Source organism: Zalophus californianus, chromosome 11, assembly GCF_009762305.2.
Source record: "Zalophus californianus isolate mZalCal1 chromosome 11, mZalCal1.pri.v2, whole genome shotgun sequence".
Taxonomy (NCBI): domain Eukaryota; kingdom Metazoa; phylum Chordata; class Mammalia; order Carnivora; family Otariidae; genus Zalophus; species Zalophus californianus.
Window position 1 is genome coordinate 75,398,092 of NC_045605.1, and position 17,480 is coordinate 75,415,571.

A 17,480-nucleotide genomic window follows, 5' to 3' on the forward strand; every position below is an offset into this window, starting at 1 on the left:
TTTTGTTGCAAAGATATAATTTCACCATTGCCTTAGTTTTTACATTGTACGGAGTCCTTAACTAACTTCCCAAATTTTGCTTTTTGAAATTTGAACACCAGTTCTTACTCTGTTCCTCTTCTTAGGTTTTTGTCTTAATCCCTTATTATTTCCTTGCTATTGATTCTCATCCTCAACAAATTCTCAAACCCTGGCATTGATTTTTACACCAGTTAGGGAAGACCTAACTATATTCATTATATTATGTTAAATAATATATTAAATTAAATTTATTAATAGTAAATATAACAAATTAATAAATTAAATATATTCATTATTCACTATATTAATTAACCTAGAGAGAAAGAGACTGACAGTTTTAAGAGGAACTAACCATTGTTGAGCACTTACTGTTTGTGGGCACTGTGACAAGTATTTCATATGCACTACTTATTTAATGCTGGTGATATCAGTGTGCCCTAGGTTCTCCCAGTGCCTTCACTATACAGATAAGGAATCTGATGCTTAATTAAGGAGATTAAGCAGTTTTCAAAATAAGGTCATGGTGGTAATCCTTTTGTAATATATAAATGTAATAAAGCAACACATTTTTCACCTTAAAACTTACACAATGTTTTATGTCAGTTACATCTCACCAAAGTTGAGGGTTGGGAATCAATCAACTAATCAGGACTGGAATCTGGATCTGTTTCCAGAGTCTTAATCACTCACCAAGCTTTAGGCTCTGCAGGAGAATTACCCAGGCATCCGTGTTGTTTGGGTAATGTGTCAATGATTGACCCCTATGTGCACAAAATCGGTCAAATATTCCTCATTCTCAGGTATTTAGAGATGTCCTGCTGAATTGCTCCTCTTTTTATATCTTTCATCCATTTCTGCATTTCAGTGACTTTAACTCATGAAACCTATTCATATTCAACATTTTGACCGTGCCTTCCTAGGGAAAAGCCACCGGTCTTACTCTGAATGAAATTGGAATTGCAGGAAAAGAAGGCAATATTGGCAGTCCCAAATCCTTCTTCCTAAGAGCGTGGGTACCTGATGAGGAAGGCTGAGTAGAAGAGGCTCTTCAGTGAAATAGCCCAAAGCCTGGGTTAGTGGAATACCAGCTCCAGTCACCACTTCTCCTTCCTCATGGCCTGTCTTCCAGCAAGCCCAGGCCTTCTTTTGTTCCACCAGTGGTGCTCCATGCCTCTGTCCTTCTGCCTGCCCTGACTTGACCATCCTTGGTCCCAGCCTGCCTGGTTACTCACTGTTTCTCTGATTCAGCTCTGGCATCCACTGTTGTGCGGACCTCTCTTTGACCTTCTAGGAAGAAGCAATCCTTTCCTTCTCTCTGCCTCCTTTGAGTTTGCATTGCTAGGATCTGTAAAGCGCTACATGATATGTACACTCTACACCTCAGGGCTTTTGCACTTGCTGTAACCTCTGCTTGGAACACTTTCCTGCTTGATGGTTTACTCTTTCTTTCTACGCTTGGGTCTTTATTCATATGTCACCTGCTCAGTGAGGCCTTCCATTATCCCCCTGTTTAATTGCAACCTTCCCACTGGCACAGCCCCCACTCCCCTGCTCTCTTCTGTTTCTCGCTATATCGCCTTTCATCTAACTTACTCTGTCACTTAAACATCTATTTTGTTGTTCTGTATCTTCTCCCACTAGAATATAGACCCATAAGTTGAAATATTTTACCTATTCTTTGTAATCCCTGGTTCTCGGAATAATCTTTGGCACAGAGGGTGTTCAGTAAGTAATTGTTGAATAATTAAATAAAGGGTACTGTGCCCCCACACACTGTCATGGAATGCTACAGACTGGAAGAATAAATAGACAATAAAGGATTGTCTATTTTTTGTAGCGTTTGGCACCGTTGACATTTTGGGCTGGATAACTCCTTGCTTTGGGGCTGTCCTGTGCACACAGGATGTTTAGCAGCAGCATCCCTGGTCTCTACCCACTAGTATGGCCACCAATGGCACTCCCCCATTTGTGACAACCGAAAAGGTCTCTAGACATTGTTAAATATCCCCTGGGGAGGTGAGGATTGCCCTTAGGGAGAACCACTGTAATAGACTCACAGGTTCTGGGGAACAGGGATCATATCTTACTAGAGTATCTAGTGTCTTCATACGTAGTAAATGTTTGAGACATTTCTAAAACTGAATTGCTCTGACTTGGTCGAATTGTTATCTCAAATTTCATGATACAATTCATGACACAAAACTGTCTTTTCAAAAGTTGTTTTCTCTATATAAGTAATTTACAAAAAAAAATAGAGGTTTAGTATCACCAGCGTTCCAGATTATGATATAGAGGAAAGCAGAATTGCAAAAAATTTGACCCTAGTCCTTAAGAATCTCATAGTCCAGTTAGAGAGGCATATATATACAGCACCCCTCTCCCCCAAAATACAAAAGGATGCGCTGTCTCTCCATTCAACCTGTGCCATTCCCATCTAATTTATCCTCTGTAACAGGTTTTCCATGAAGACCTATATAATGAATATTATGACTTTCCAGACCAGAGGATGTCTGTTGCAACTACATCCACAGAAAACAGCAGCATTATAGACGTTTTCTTATATCAGTGTTTCTAGAGCTAAGGCAAAATCTCAAGACTAATCTAAAAGTGACTGTGCCCCCACACACTGTCATGGAATGCTACAGACTGGAAGAATACAATGATTTCCAAGGATGTGTGAAATAAAGGCACAGTTTAAGCCACAGGCTTAGTGGGCTGGGGAAGCAAGTCATTGGATCACAGCTGTATTTTATAAATGATAGAGAATAGAGAACAATACAAGGCAATGCAATGGAAGACAATACAATAGAAAATATCAAAATTCATTACACAGACTAAGTCAATCTTCTATTACTGGTTGTGTATATATGAAGGCTTCTGATATAAAATTTATGCCTTACTATTTAGTGTAGTAAAAAAGATTAGCAAAGCTTGATCTTAAACCAAATAACTAGAATGATGGACAGAAGAAAAGTCTGTATGCAGATATCCAAGGAGTTCACTACTGTGCCTGAAGGTCACTAACAAACCTGGGAAGTGGATGGGAAATGGGAAGATGGAGAGGACGGGTCCCAGATTCTAAGATGCTCCTGCTCGCCTGCATGGCTTACTGCATTCTCTTCTGTCTCTGACCTTGATGTGAGTTAGCAACACTGGCTCATTTTCATCTTCTCTTCAGTACCTGTCCACAGGACAAACCTTCACCTGAACTGTACTTTTTCCTGTGCTTCTCTACTTGGCAAAAATCCCATTCATTCTTCCAGACCCAACTCAAATGCCAGCTCTGTTGAAAAGCTTTGCCCCAAGTCCACCAGGCACAATTTATCATGTTCTCCTCCATGTTCTCTCAGCACTTAATTCATTTTGCTATAGTAGCATATATCATGTTTTATGATGCTTGGTTTTATATGTGCCACTCTCTGTCACTGGATTGTGAGCTTCCTGGGGATGGGGACCATCTCTCACCTAGTTGTAGACTTCTCAGTTTCCAGCATATCATCTATACTTCGTTGGTGGGCAAGTCCCAAGTGGATGGCTTAGAGAAGTGGTTGACTTGGGACTCGAAACCCAGAGTACCGCTTTGTAGCATTGTGACCTTCAGCTTCTCTAAGCCAACTTTCTCATCTGGCAGTCAGGATAGCATGACTAATGCACAGTGCTCTCGTTGTTAGCATAAAATAGAATATTGCCTATAAAGTACTTAATAGCTCTTCCAAAAATGGAATTCACCATTACCATTGTTACTATTATTACTGTTGAAATGGGGAGTGTAAAGGCCTATTGGAATTGTGGATACAGACACAGATGGTAAGTAATAGGGATGAAGGTGATTTGGGGCCAATAATTAAATATTTTGCAATATACTGTGTGCTTGGGACCAAAATGATATGAAAATTGAGAGTTGTAGACATCTGGATGTTTGGTTTTATGTATCAGACTAGCTACCTAGATGATTTTACTCTTACCTTTTCTCTTCATTTCAAATTGAGAGGGGAGAAATGGAAAAAAAAGGGGTTAAAATAACAGAATTTTGCTCCTGGAGACACCTAGTAGACACCTAGTAGACTTAAATTGTGTAAAATTGGAACACACTTTCTCAGTCTCAACACTATTGACATTTGGGGCCAGATAATTCTTTGTTATGCAGTGTCAACCTATGCATTACAACATGTTTAGCAACATCCCTGTCCTCTATCCACCAAATGCCATTAGCACACTGACCCCACCTGCCATCTTCTGAGGACCAAAAATGTTTGAGGGGGTCTTTGATAGATACATACCATGTTCTGAAAGAGGTCAGCAATAAACCAAAAAGCAAACATGGAGGTGATATCCCCTTTGTTATTGACAGAAATGAGTTGAAGAACATGAGTTTTAGTCTGTAACAAGCTAGTTTGCTAAGAATGAACACAGAATAAGGCCAACTTACCAACCACATCCCAAGGAGGAAGGTGTCATTCGGGAGGTAAGGAAAATTGATTCCATCTGAAGGCAGCTTACTCCCAAGAAGGATGCCAGGTGGCCATTGAGTTTTGCTGAGCATGAATAGGTTTTAAATATTTCCTTCTTTCCCCCTTTTTGGGATTTTAGGTGCACATAATCAACTTAATTATAATCTTTGATTCATGACATCCTGTAGTCATTGGTCCATGGTGGTCAGCTATCATTTATTTAGATACCTTGGTGGTTATTTTTAAAGGATGTAATTCACATCTAGTAATGAATTATCCAGAATAAAACTAGAAATGTAACAGTTACATACTTCTAAACATACGGTGCTCCTCTGCCTGGTCTCCTGCTTCTCCTGCCTGAGAATCATCATCCTGATACATATTCTTCCTAAATTTACAAATAGAATTTATTCCCTTTACCGGCACAGGGCAGAGCGAGCAATGCTGGCAAAGAGAGGTCAGAAATGAACTTAAGGAAAGCTTCCTCAAGGAAACCAGGAGGGAAGCAAAGGGTTTCCTTTTATCCGATGGTGCTGAGACTTGTATGTTTCCTTGTATTTTGTCAGAAAACAGGATATCCCTAGAAACTAAATATATGCCCATAGAACTTTAAGAGGATCCTGCAAAGTGTTTAGAACTTGAATGGTTGTTACTTTTTTATTAGTGTAAAACTATTTTCGTCAAATCAAACACATGGTGACGATACTGGGCATCTATGAACTGGCATCTTCAAACCCACATTCTCATTTTATTCCCCTTAATGCCCGAGTTTTGTTTCCCATGCTAAGAATTTTTGAATGTAAAACAGGTAGTCTTTCTGTGGATTAATTCTCCCTCAATTTTGAGTTTTCTGATTTTCTTGCACAATGCAAAGAGTCCTTTCAAAAATAGAATAATACCGTTTCAGAGTTGATCCAGTGCAACATCTCCCCCAGGATAGTACATTAATAACAAATGACACTGTGATGGCAGATTCAGGTTTATAATTTCATTGTATATTTGCAATCTATTCAAGCCATGCTTTGGAATTAGGAAAGCGGTTGATAAAAGAGCAACATACCCATGATGCCTGAGTTTTTCTGAGTTTACAGAGGAGCTGTGGCTCCAAGTTCCATTGCAAACCACATGATACTACTAAACTCATCAAGTCGAGGAAGGAGTGACAATGAGCCCTCATTAAAGAATAAGCTCCTTGCATAGGGATCTTTTCTAAGTCACTGCCACATCTCCAGAATGTAGCACACAAACTGATGCATAATAGTACTGTTATTTAGAAAAACAGAATCCTGGTGATAAATAACAGTCAAATCTAGTTCTTGGGCACATTACACCTGCAGTGCCCTGTGCTGGTGGTTTACGTTGGTAATTGAATTTAACCTGCACAGCATGGGTATTATCATTATTGGTTTGTTCTTGAGAAACCTGAGGTCCACAGGAGTGAAATAATTTGCTGTAGGTGACACAGCTAATAAAACAGAACAAGGAATTGAGCCATGTAGTTCTACCATCCTATATTTACATAAACTAGAAAGAAATGTAATGGTGGCTTGGCTTTTTGTTTCGGTTATGCCATCAACAAAGTAATGCACAAAATTATAGGTCCTCTGATTATCAGAATCGTTTTCTTTGAAATGCTAGGTTGATAGTTGATCAAGAAGAACCAGATAGAAATAATCTATTCACAACCTTTAGTCTAGGATACTAGTATATTTTGATAGCTTACAAGGTATTCAAAGAAAACTTGCATTGATCTTGATTTCAAGTAGTTTAAGTTTTGGATTGCATGCTCATTCTTTATTTGCTTTTGTGTTTTGTCTTTTAAATTATTTTGTCATCATCTCTGAGGTTTGAATAGGTAATGAATTTCTTTTTTATTCCAGATAAATTCTGTTAAAAAAAAATCCTATGTGCCTGGATTTGGTCAATTGTAAAGTGGCTCAGACAAAAATGGAGATGTGATGAGACGTACATGAACTCGAGCAGCTCCCTACCTCCCTTCTTTCGTGCCACATGTGCAATTTGGACATATTTTTTCTTTCAATTTACAGTCCATTTCCTTAGCCCTTATGGAACTATCCAAAAAAAGAATAAAGCTGCCCATGTGAATACCAGGTTGCAGACCAACCTGCACTATAACATATAAAGAAAAGGCAAGACTTTGTAGCCAAAGAAATCTTTGCTTGAATCTTGACTCTACTGCTTTGCTACCTGTATGACCTTAGATGGGGTACTGCATTTTTGAGCCCCAGTTTCACCTTTTTTGTCAAACGGTAACACCTCCCTAATAACACCATGATAAGGGCCATTACTACTATTATTAGAAATTAAAGTATAAATAACAAGGAATGCCTTTCATGCATCCTTGATGAAGCTGAACACCTTGTCGGATGGGTTTATATTGTCTGGTATTAGACGATTTGTTCTTGGTCCATGTTTCACAGCCATAACATTATTGCTGTCAATCAAATGTATTTAACAAGATACTTAACACTATGTGCCACACACTATTTAAAGGCCTTTACAAATATTAACTCATTTCATCCTCATAGCACCATATTTATTATGACATCTATGTTCTTAGATTATCACAAGCATCTCATGCTTTCTTCCAAAATCTCGATATCGTTTCTTCTTAAGAGTTGAGTAAATCAGGAGCACACAGGTATTATGAATCTGCTGATCTGTGTGTATACGTGTGTGTGCACGTATGTGCTGTTTGTTTCACTAAAGAAACCCAAACTGAGTTTCTTGCTTCCAAACCCCTGTCTTCTTTTGGGGTTGCTTGAAACTTTATCAGCTTTCCATCTGTCATTTTCAGTTTGCAAAACCACTTTATTTATTTTTTTTTTGTAACCAGCATTGATGCAGAGCTATATGTTAAATATCTTACTTGAAATGGTAGTTGTCAGTGCACAAATGTGTGATTTTTGGGGAAAAGGGATTTTGTATATATTTGTATGCATATATTTATATACATATTGATTTTTGATGAACATACCAAAGCAGATGTTGTGTGAATGTTTTTTGCACAGTCTCAGGGTACTAAGATGCTGGAAAATGGGAAATGGTATTTGAATAGCAAGGTATGCACTATCTGTCCTCTGGCAGACACAGAGGAGCTCACAATTAATTACTGAGCTACAGAACGTAAAATTATCCAGGGAGTAGTAAATGATATGGAAAATGACAATATTGTGAGAAGTTCTATGTACCTGAACTAGTGTTGAACTATCCAAAGAAGTCCTGAACTAGTGTTGAACTATCCAAAGAGGTTATGTAGCTTTTTAAAGTTAAATCCATGTTTTTGTGATGATGGCAAAATATAACCATGGCATCTTTCCAGTGTGACATGTTTCTTTCTTTTTTTTTTTTAAAGATTTTATTTATTGAGAGAGAGCACAAGTGGGGGGCAGAGGGAGGGGGAGAAGCAGACTTCCCACTAAGCAGGGAGCCCGAAGCGGGGCTCGATCCCAGGACCCCGAGATCATGACCTGAGCTGAAGGCAGATGCTTAACCGACTGAGCCACCTAGGCACCCCATTGTGTGATATGTTTCTAATTGCAGTTAAAAACATTTGCTCACCTAGCTCTCGTGTGAAAAAGAAACTGTGGTACCAAGTTGCAGTCGTCTTCATTAATGAGAAATTTTGCAGTTTTGGTACTAAATTACTGGTTATCCTGCAAGGCTTGATAATAAATTATTTGGCATGAAAGTGTGTTGAGGAATTGTTATAGCAAGAGTTTTCTGATCAGAATAATGTGCAAAATATAGGTGAATTCATTCAGGAACTATTTTTAAGCATCTACTGTGTGCTCAGATTCTGAAACTGTGGTACAATGGGGAACAAGAACAATCCTAGTTACTTCTCCTGATGGGTCTTACAGTCCAATGGATGAAACAGAAGATGGTAATCAGTTATATGTAAGTGAACAATGGTAGTTAGTACTGAAAAGGAGAGGTTCCCAGAGCTATGCTGTGCTAGTGGCTAATAAGGGAAAGTAACCTTGTCTCAGAAGGCTAGCAGGGTAGCACTGAGATGGGGTGGGGATCATTTTTTGATGCTTATCAAAAGGCTTATCAAAGTTAACACCCTTTGAAACCACATTTTCACATTGAAGCATTTCCCCTAAAGGAATAATTTGAGGTGTGTTAAGCATTTTAGCTATAAGGACAAGGCATTGTTTTCTTATAGAATTGTTGGAAACATCTCAAATATTCAAAAGTAAGTGCTTAGTTAAATGTATATTATCAAAAATGATACCGACTACCTGGGGTGCCTGGGTGGCTCAGTTGGTTAAGCATCCAGTTTTTGGTTCTGGCTCAGATCGTGATCTCAGGGTCATCAGATCAAGCCCCATGTCCAGCTTGTGCTCAGTGCAAAATCTGTTTGAGATTCTCTCTCCCTCTCTCTCTGCCCCTCCCTGTGCTCACAGGTGTGCGCACGTGCGTGCTCGCTCTCTCAATAAATAAATAAAACCTTAAAAAAGTTATATTAACTACCCAAGATCTTTTAAAATAATGCAAAAATGTTTTTATTATAATAAAAGATGTTTTAGGAGTGGTTACAAAATAGTATTTCAATTGCCTTTGCCTTTACCCCTACCCTATCCTTTTAGTTACTCAATTTATCCTATTTGCTTTCACATATATCAATAATCAGAATAGCAGCAACAGTAATAGCTGCTCATACTAACTACCACTTAGCACATGCCAGCCCTGTGTGAAATACTTTATTATTTCAAATGATCTATATGTAAACCAGTGAAATAGGTATTATGACATTTATTTCTTTTTGTATTCCGAAACTTTTAAATATGTCAACACAGGTATGTATGCTCTATGCACCAAGGAAAGAATTGTTTCAGTGTGCACACTATTCACCATGAGTTTCCTTATTGACATCTTATCTAAGAGAAATCCCTTATTTTTTTGGTGACAGCATTCTGCCAAGAGGGCTGCAAATATGGTGGAACGTGCGTGTCTCCTAACAAATGCGTCTGTCCTTCTGGATTCACAGGAAGCCACTGTGAGAAAGGTAACCTTGCCTGTTTTGTTATTTTGGGGGGTTAGTACTGTGGGTTGACTTAATATGTCCTGTTTTGATGGTGGATGTACCTCTCCCAAAGTGGGTACCTTTTTGTTACTACATAACAGGCGTCTTCCCTTTGAAAATAGGGCTTCATTTGCTCTCCCTCCAGTGTGTCTAATTTCGCAAGGTCCAGTCTTTTCTCTGCTATAGTTTGCGGTGTGCATTTTTAGGGCTAGTTAGAGATAAAGCCTCATGAACTAACCTGCCCCACTTATCATCTATTGGGTAGCATCACATGCAACTACTGGAGTTTTAACAATCTGCTGCATCAATGGAATCTAAATTAGAACCACATGCTCCTTGCATAAAAGCATGTTAAATAACTACAGCAGCAGCAGGTTTATTGGTGTGCTTGGAATTTTATTCTAATATTGGTTTATTACAAACATTATCATTCATGGACCTGATAATGTAAGCCAATTAGTATTGGTAAGATTCTGTTATGTGCCCCTTTCTATTTGCAATGAATGTAGTGTTTATACTTGGTGCTATTTGGTGAAATCCAGCTCGGTCATTAATTACAAGAAGTCCTCCTACCTTTGTGTAAGTGAAATTTGACAATCAATGTTAGTGTGCCAGTAATCCATGCAAGCAACAGGTCAATGCCATATAAAACTAAATATTTCAGTGTATTTGTCCCTGAGTTTTATTTTATCCACTGTATCATATTTTTCTGAGAAGGGAATAAACTTGACACCATAGAATTGCAGAGAAAACTGGAAATACAATGTTGTCATCATCATTCCTATTATTTGATGAGGGGGAGGATGTCTTCATCTAATGCCAAAGACCTAAGCAAAGCTCTTTTTTCCTTTGGGGTGTAAGGGTTTCATTTTTTTTAATGAGTCTATTTATTATACCCCAAATTGTCCAACATATTACATTGTGCTGCCTGTATATTTATAAGGCAGCCTGATCCTTTAAAAAACATGTCACAATTTACATAAATTATTCAACAAGGAGATCAGCAATGGGTGTGCCATTGTTTCCATGTTTTGTGATACTACCAACAAATCAGGTCACATTTATTAAATAATATTAAATGGCGTATCCTTAAAAAGAGACCTGTAAAGGAGCCAAGTTCTGCTCCTGAGCAGCATGAGAGCATTACCACATGGAGCTGAAATATTCTTGCCAAAAGCAAAGAAACTTAATGGTAACTTAACACACGTGCCTTTATTGCAGTACATTGGATTTTGATTAGGTTTTCTAGAATGAAAAAAAATCTAAAGGTTTAGCCTTATTTCCTCTAGAACTGCTGTGTTTCCCTAAAATGTGTATACAGGGATTTGTGGGGACAGAATGGTGATGGTGAAGATGTTGATAATGACGGATACTACTGCTGATACACAATTTCTCATGTACTAGTTATGTCTAAGGCCTTGTAAATGAATGCTTTAATATTAACAAACGAGATTACTATCATTACTCCCATTTTAGAGATGGCAAACCAAAGCTTTAGCCACATGAAGCAATCTCTGCAATGCTATCAGAGCCGGCATTAGAACTGAGAATAAAACATAAGTTGCATTGCACAAAGCCTGAGTTATAAACCTTGCATATATTTCTCAAGGATAATACATGGACTTCCTGTTAAAATCCAGATTTCTGCTCTTCCACCCCGTACCCGGTGAATCAGAAAGTCTGGGGAGGAGGGTCCACAAATCTTTACTTTCACCAAGCACCTCAGGTTGCCTGTTACAAACCAGTTGTTATATTGTTATTGAGATACTTAACCAGAACATCTGTAAAGTTCTTACTCTTTTTACCTTTTAAAGAATTAGGGGAGAGCATTGATCTTAGACCAGGGTCCAAGTGAGTGGTAGCTCAGGAAAATTTAATTGTGGTTTCTGATGGCTTGTTCATTTGACCTCTGGCCTTTTCTCTCCTCAATAAGTGGTTGGCTGAATCAGTGCTTACATTCTGGTCCATAATGTGGAGCAGGAAAATAGAGATAAAGGAGAAAATCAAGACCAGAGGGAAAGGATTGGTAGGACATGGGTTCCTACGTAAATGTTACAAATGTTGAATTTGAGATTGAGAATTCCATTTTCTTAAGTATGTGCACAGTTATTGTAAGATTAAAAAAAAAAAAAGGTTTCTCCACATGTGATGCTCTCTCCTATCAGTAGCAAAGCCATTCCATTTGATACTGGCCAGTATTCTAATTCTGTAAAATTTTTTGGCAGTAGAATAAAGTACACATTTTCCCGTCAATTGTGTGCAAGAGATGTAGATGAATTGTAGGCAAATACTGAAACATATGCCATATCTTATCTGAATTATTTTGTCATATTGATCATTAATAATAAACATTAAATAATTCTGTTTTCCACTGAGTAGTGATATGGATACCTTGAGTCTCAGGGTGCAAGGGAAAAATGCATTATGAATGTCTCATAGCATGATTAGACTAAATCTTTATTTGGTTTCTTTCAAGTTCAGGGCTAATTAAATGGTCTCTTTTGAGATATATAGAGTTCACTTATGTTTAGTCTTAAAATGTTTCCCATGGCCCCCCGGTTACTGGTTTTATCCATTGTGATATTCAGCCTTTCAGAATACAAGCACATTTAGTTAAATCATTGAAATCATTTGTTAAAGAAAATACCTATCTAGAATTTAATGAAGTTAAAACACCCACCTGTGTTTGGTATGTAACACAAAGATGAACAACTCAAATGTGAAATCAAAGAGCCACACTAAATCCAAAAATAGGTTACCGACCATAAAACAGAACACCATCTTCTGAGAACTGAATGAGATTAAGTTTTCTACTTGGCATTAAGCATATTTGCAAGCAAGAACAAGTAGAGATACATACAAGGTATCAAACTCAGTGTAATTAGAGATTTCTTAAGCTTGACAATATTGACCTTGCGGACCAGATAATTCTTTGTTGTCGAGGGCTGTCCTGTGCATTGTAGGATGTTTAGCAGCATCACTGGACTCTATACCCACTAAATACCATTAGCTGTGTCACCCCCAGTCATGACAAGCAGAAATGTCTCTTGACATTGCCAACTATTCCCAGGGAGGCAGAATTAATTCCCATGGTCAACACTGGGTTTAAATGTAGCATTTAAAAAAAATCTTTTACAAAAATGGTACATGTGTATGTAGGTGTGTATTTGTATATATATATGTGTGTTGTGTGTGTGTGTGTGTGTAGGTATGCACACATATATATTTTAGGTAAATGTATCAGCGTTAGTTGATAATATAAAAATTATAAGAATTTTTTTGCTAGAGAAAATATTTTAAAGCATCTGTTGAGCATTTTTAGAAGTGCTTAGAGTTGCTGTAATTTAGAACATTCTTGACCAAGAACCAGAGACTGGCTGATTTCCATCATGTGGTATGTGAGGCACACCTTCTTACAGTCCTGGGAACCAGGTTGGTATGGAAGCTGTGCCAGTTCTCTGTCCACTTTCTCCCAGTGACAGTGTAAACATGTGAATGCTTCAACCCTACCCAGGAAGCATGTGACCCTAACCCTTGTGTTCTCCTGAAGGAAGAGAAAATCCTTTATTCATCCATCCATTCTCCCTCCCTCCCTCCCTCCCTCCCTCCCTCCCTCCCTCCCTCCATCCCTCCCTTCCTCCCTCCCTCTTTCCTTCCTTCTTCCCTCCCCGTCCCTTCCTGCTTCCCTCCCTCTTCCCTTCTTGCCTGCCTGCCTGCCTGCCTTTTGTACTTAGAGAATGTGTTCATGCACAAGCTGGGGAAGGGGCAGAGGGAGTGGGAGAGAGAGAATCTTAAGCAGACTCCATGCCCAGTATGGAGCCTGATGTGGGGCTCAATCTCACGACCCTGAGATCATGACCTGCACTGAAATCAAGAGTCAGACACTTAACCAATTGAGCCACCCAGGCATCCCATTCTTTCTTTTTTTTAGAAGGAAGTTTTCAATATATGTAATAAGATAATGTCTCATAAAACTTAGATACGCACATTTTAAATGGAATTTTCTCTATAATGTTTTCTCTCTGACAATACCAGGCGGTCACTTTTAGTAGGAGTTTTCACTGGGATATAATTGCAGATGTTCTTTCTGGTGGTACACACAGGACAGCTAATTTTACTGCATTTCCCTATTTGTGTATTCCATGAATTCTAAATTGTATAAATTCAGACACTCATAACCAACATCTTGTGAATCAGACAGTGAGAATTGGGCAGTACTCATCAAACTATAGGCTAGACAATAGTATAATGTAAAAAACTGGGAAAAATATGCTGATATTATAAAAATAGCAGACCTTGACTTTTTCCCGCATAACTTCAGAAATGGGTTCCTTTATTGTAAATATTATTCATTTAACTCACATAAGCAATGAACTCTCACAACCTGCAAGCCTTTCCAAAGCATACTAAGAACCTGATCAAGAATATTCAAGGAGATCAATAAATAGCCAAAAAAAAAGAAGTTTGACACTGTTATCCATTGACAATATAATTTCCAGTAGCTATTGTTTTCTTATTTTGGTTATCTGGATTTTCTAATACAATAAATATTATTTGTGTTTATCTTAAACTTGTAAAAATCATTACTACAAAGAACATAAAAACTCACAAAAAGGACTTCATTTTTCTCAGTTCCTGGGGGTCTTTTAACTTTTCCTTAAAAGGAAATGACTTTTTGCCAGATAATTTATTCTGTTCTTTTCCCTGTGCCTTGGGGCCTTCCGGATATATAGACAGAGGGTAGCAGTTTGCCCTGAGTATGTTATCCATCCACCAGAATGGTCAGAAACAAAGACTTCTGTATTCTTCCAAATTTTAAATACTGCTCTGGTTTTGAGAGCGCTATACTGGCATTCATCTATATGCATTTTCTCTGCCTTTCCTTGTTTCAGGGAAACATTTTAAGAGCTTTTAAGAAGGTGGATAGTGGTTACATTCTGTAAATGGAGAAGAGAATACTTCTTTTTCCTCTTCAGGTATCACAGGAAGGCATGTGGGAAAAGGAGGAGTGCAAATGTGCCTGTTCAAAATCCTAGCAGTTAGGGCATTTATTTACCTTTTCTCAGCAGGAGCTTTGTCTGGTGGTCTGGCACATGGCACGGGCTCAGTAAATGGTGGTTTCCATTACTAAAGTTGCTGCTGTTGTGCAGCCAGTAGGTGCTGGAGTAAGCAGTGCCTTTGTGGCATCATTTAAAAGGGAAATATGGGGATTTGAGGTTTCTCTGAGTTCACCCCACTAAAAAAGAATGCACACAGATGCTCTATTAAAATTTCATTGAAGTCATCTGAGTGTGATTTTGCTTGAGGAGCTATTCCCTGCTCTGGATATTCCCAGAAATAGAGACTAGCAGAGGAGAGGCATTGCAGTGGAAGAAGAGACGAGCCCAAACCCATCAACACTGAGATTATTCACCTCAAGGACCTTGTGTGGTAACTTCTTCTTGTCCTCAACTACACCCACTCAACTTTTCTAATTTTCAGCTTCGATGGAGAAATTGGGCCAGAGGTCCAACACACTTCCCCAATGGCTCCAAAATGGGATTGCCACTTAACCCTCAGAGCTCCTTGGAGCTATTTCAAAACCCTGTCCTTGACCTGCCAGGATCATCATTTTGCCTGATTTCAGGCATCTCCTTGAGACAACACGTTTTCAACTCATTTCAGTACAACTGCAGGGAGTGATATTTTTTGTTCACAAACAGGGGCTTGGACTATACATTAGGGATGCAGCCGGGGGTGGGGCAGAGGACTAGACTAAGGGACAGAGGTCTGAGTTCTGATACTAGATGTGCCTTATGAATTATTTAGCCTCTGTGAAATGAAATTTCCATTAGCCTACCACCCATCTATTATAAGTCCCCAAATTTTGCATTTGTTACTTCTTGGAGGCAGCTAGTTTGACCCTTTTGAACACAGATGAGGACATGTAAGCATGTTACTCAGCCAGTCAGTAGTGGAGTTGAGGTTCTAAACCCATGTATGGCTGAATCCAAAGTTCATACACCTTCCAGTCATCTGTTGCTTCTTGATTGCTTTACCTGTGTCCAAGGGCACTTAAACCAAACAGATTCTATAGAAGACCAAATAAATTTTGTTCTCCTATGATGAATGAGCCATAATTTCCTACTTCATTATGTGCATTGTTTTTATGTATTCCTTTCAACATCTTCATTGTGCCTAAGGCAGAAAGAGTAAACAAAATAGGGGTTAAGAGCACAATCTCTGAAGCCACATTAGCTCATTTTAAGGTGGTGTTTCAGAACCTGTGCTATGGGATCAGATATATGTATTGTTTCTGAGCTTGATAGGCACTAAAAAAAGGGCTATTAATATTATTTATTTCATAATATTATGGTGAGATTAAATGAAATCATCTATTTAAATCACTTGGTAGAGTGCCTGGCAAATAGGAGGTATCTGGAAATGATATCTATCGTTAATTCTGTTCTCAATTTACCAGGTGATAAAACTGATACTCAGAAATCATAGGCTACTTCCCCAGGGACATTCAACAGGTAAATGGTGGAGCCACGCCTTATGTTCATCTGCTACTACCAAGGTCTCTCATCTTTCTGCCACTCTTATGGCCTTGCACTGTTCCATTCAAATGCAAAGTGTTTTTATTCATGTCATCTTTGCCAATTCATATTCTCTCTGGTCCCATAAACATTTTATATAATTTTTTATCAAGCAAACACATATTAATTTATGCACCAGAGTTTTGCTTTGGGGAGAGCGTGAGTTAATTCACCTGAAATAATGGCATATATAACCTAGATAGGGTTCTTGGGAATGATGTTTTCTTGCTGTTGTTTGTTTCCCATTTGTTGGAGTTGAGATTGAAGACTTAACACCAAGTTCTCACTTTATTATTGATAGCATAGGTGGCTTTGTACCTAGGCAGACGTGAGACCTCAGCAAAAAGGCTACCCCCGTTCCTTCTACAAATATTTCCTTACCCTCTTCTTGATTCCCCAAATTCACATAGAAAAACAACATTCTGCTTTTCAGTTTGGCACCAGGAAACCTGGATGCTCTTCCCAAATTCCACTCTTGACTAGCTATGTGATGGGGCAGCATCTGCTTTTCCTGTATAACATGGGAGTAATCATCTTAGAAAAACCTTAACATGGTCCAAACTCATTCCTCGAACTTCCCTAGGAATTTCCACTGAGAGAATAATCAGAGATAGATACGATACGTGAATGGGGTTTGAGGATATGCTTAAAACCTTGAAAGAATGGCATTTTAAATAATAATACATTGAAAGCAACTGAGATTTATAACAATTAGAGAATTAGTGAAATTACAGGTAATGATTGGAACCTTTAAAACCTATGGCGGAAGACTATTTCATGAGATGGGACATACAGTGTACAGTTAAGAATATAAACTCTGGAAGCACACTGTCCAATTTTACAGCCTTGCTCTATTATCTTGGGAAGTTACTTCAATCTTTTGTGCTTCAGTTTCTTGATTTAAAAAATGAGAATCAGAAGAGTACTGCCCCAGTGAAGGGTATTTTTAAAATTTCCTGGATCTAGGGAGCACTCTCTATGCACTAGATATTATGAAGTAAAAATGGCATGTTCAGTATGAGTCCAGTTTTTATGCACAGACACACATGCACTATACACAGGAAAAAAAATGCCGGGAAGATGTTGATCTCACTACGACTTATTGGGTCCTTGTGTTATTTGGGAGCTTTCAGGACCAAAAATGGTCTCAGTTAAGCAACTAAGTCAATACTATATTAACGCTAAGTAAAAGCTTTTTAGTGTCCCCACTCATCAGCCTGCCTCAATCTGAGAAGTCTGCAGTGAGAAGCAGGTGTGGACAGTTCCCCTTTTTTTTCTTTCAATACCCTATTTTAAAATTCGTAGGTGTCCTGAATCTTACCCAGGGTGAGAGTTTTATGGGAAAGAGGTAAGGCCTCATAGAACCAGTACGGTGGT

At 38.4% G+C, this 17,480-nt stretch overlaps 1 protein-coding gene across 3 annotated transcripts in view; it reads left to right on the forward strand.

Moving 5' to 3' along the window:
* NELL1 (neural EGFL like 1) overlaps positions 1 to 17,480 on the forward strand; it is an 821,645-nt gene that overhangs the window by 608,870 nt on the left and 195,295 nt on the right. For all 3 annotated transcript variants that reach the window (XM_027581185.2, XM_027581188.2, XM_027581186.2), the window contains exon 15: positions 9,412 to 9,507. In XM_027581185.2, coding sequence (XP_027436986.1) covers positions 9,412 to 9,507 — 96 coding nt within the window. The remainder of the gene's footprint in view (positions 1 to 9,411; positions 9,508 to 17,480) is intronic.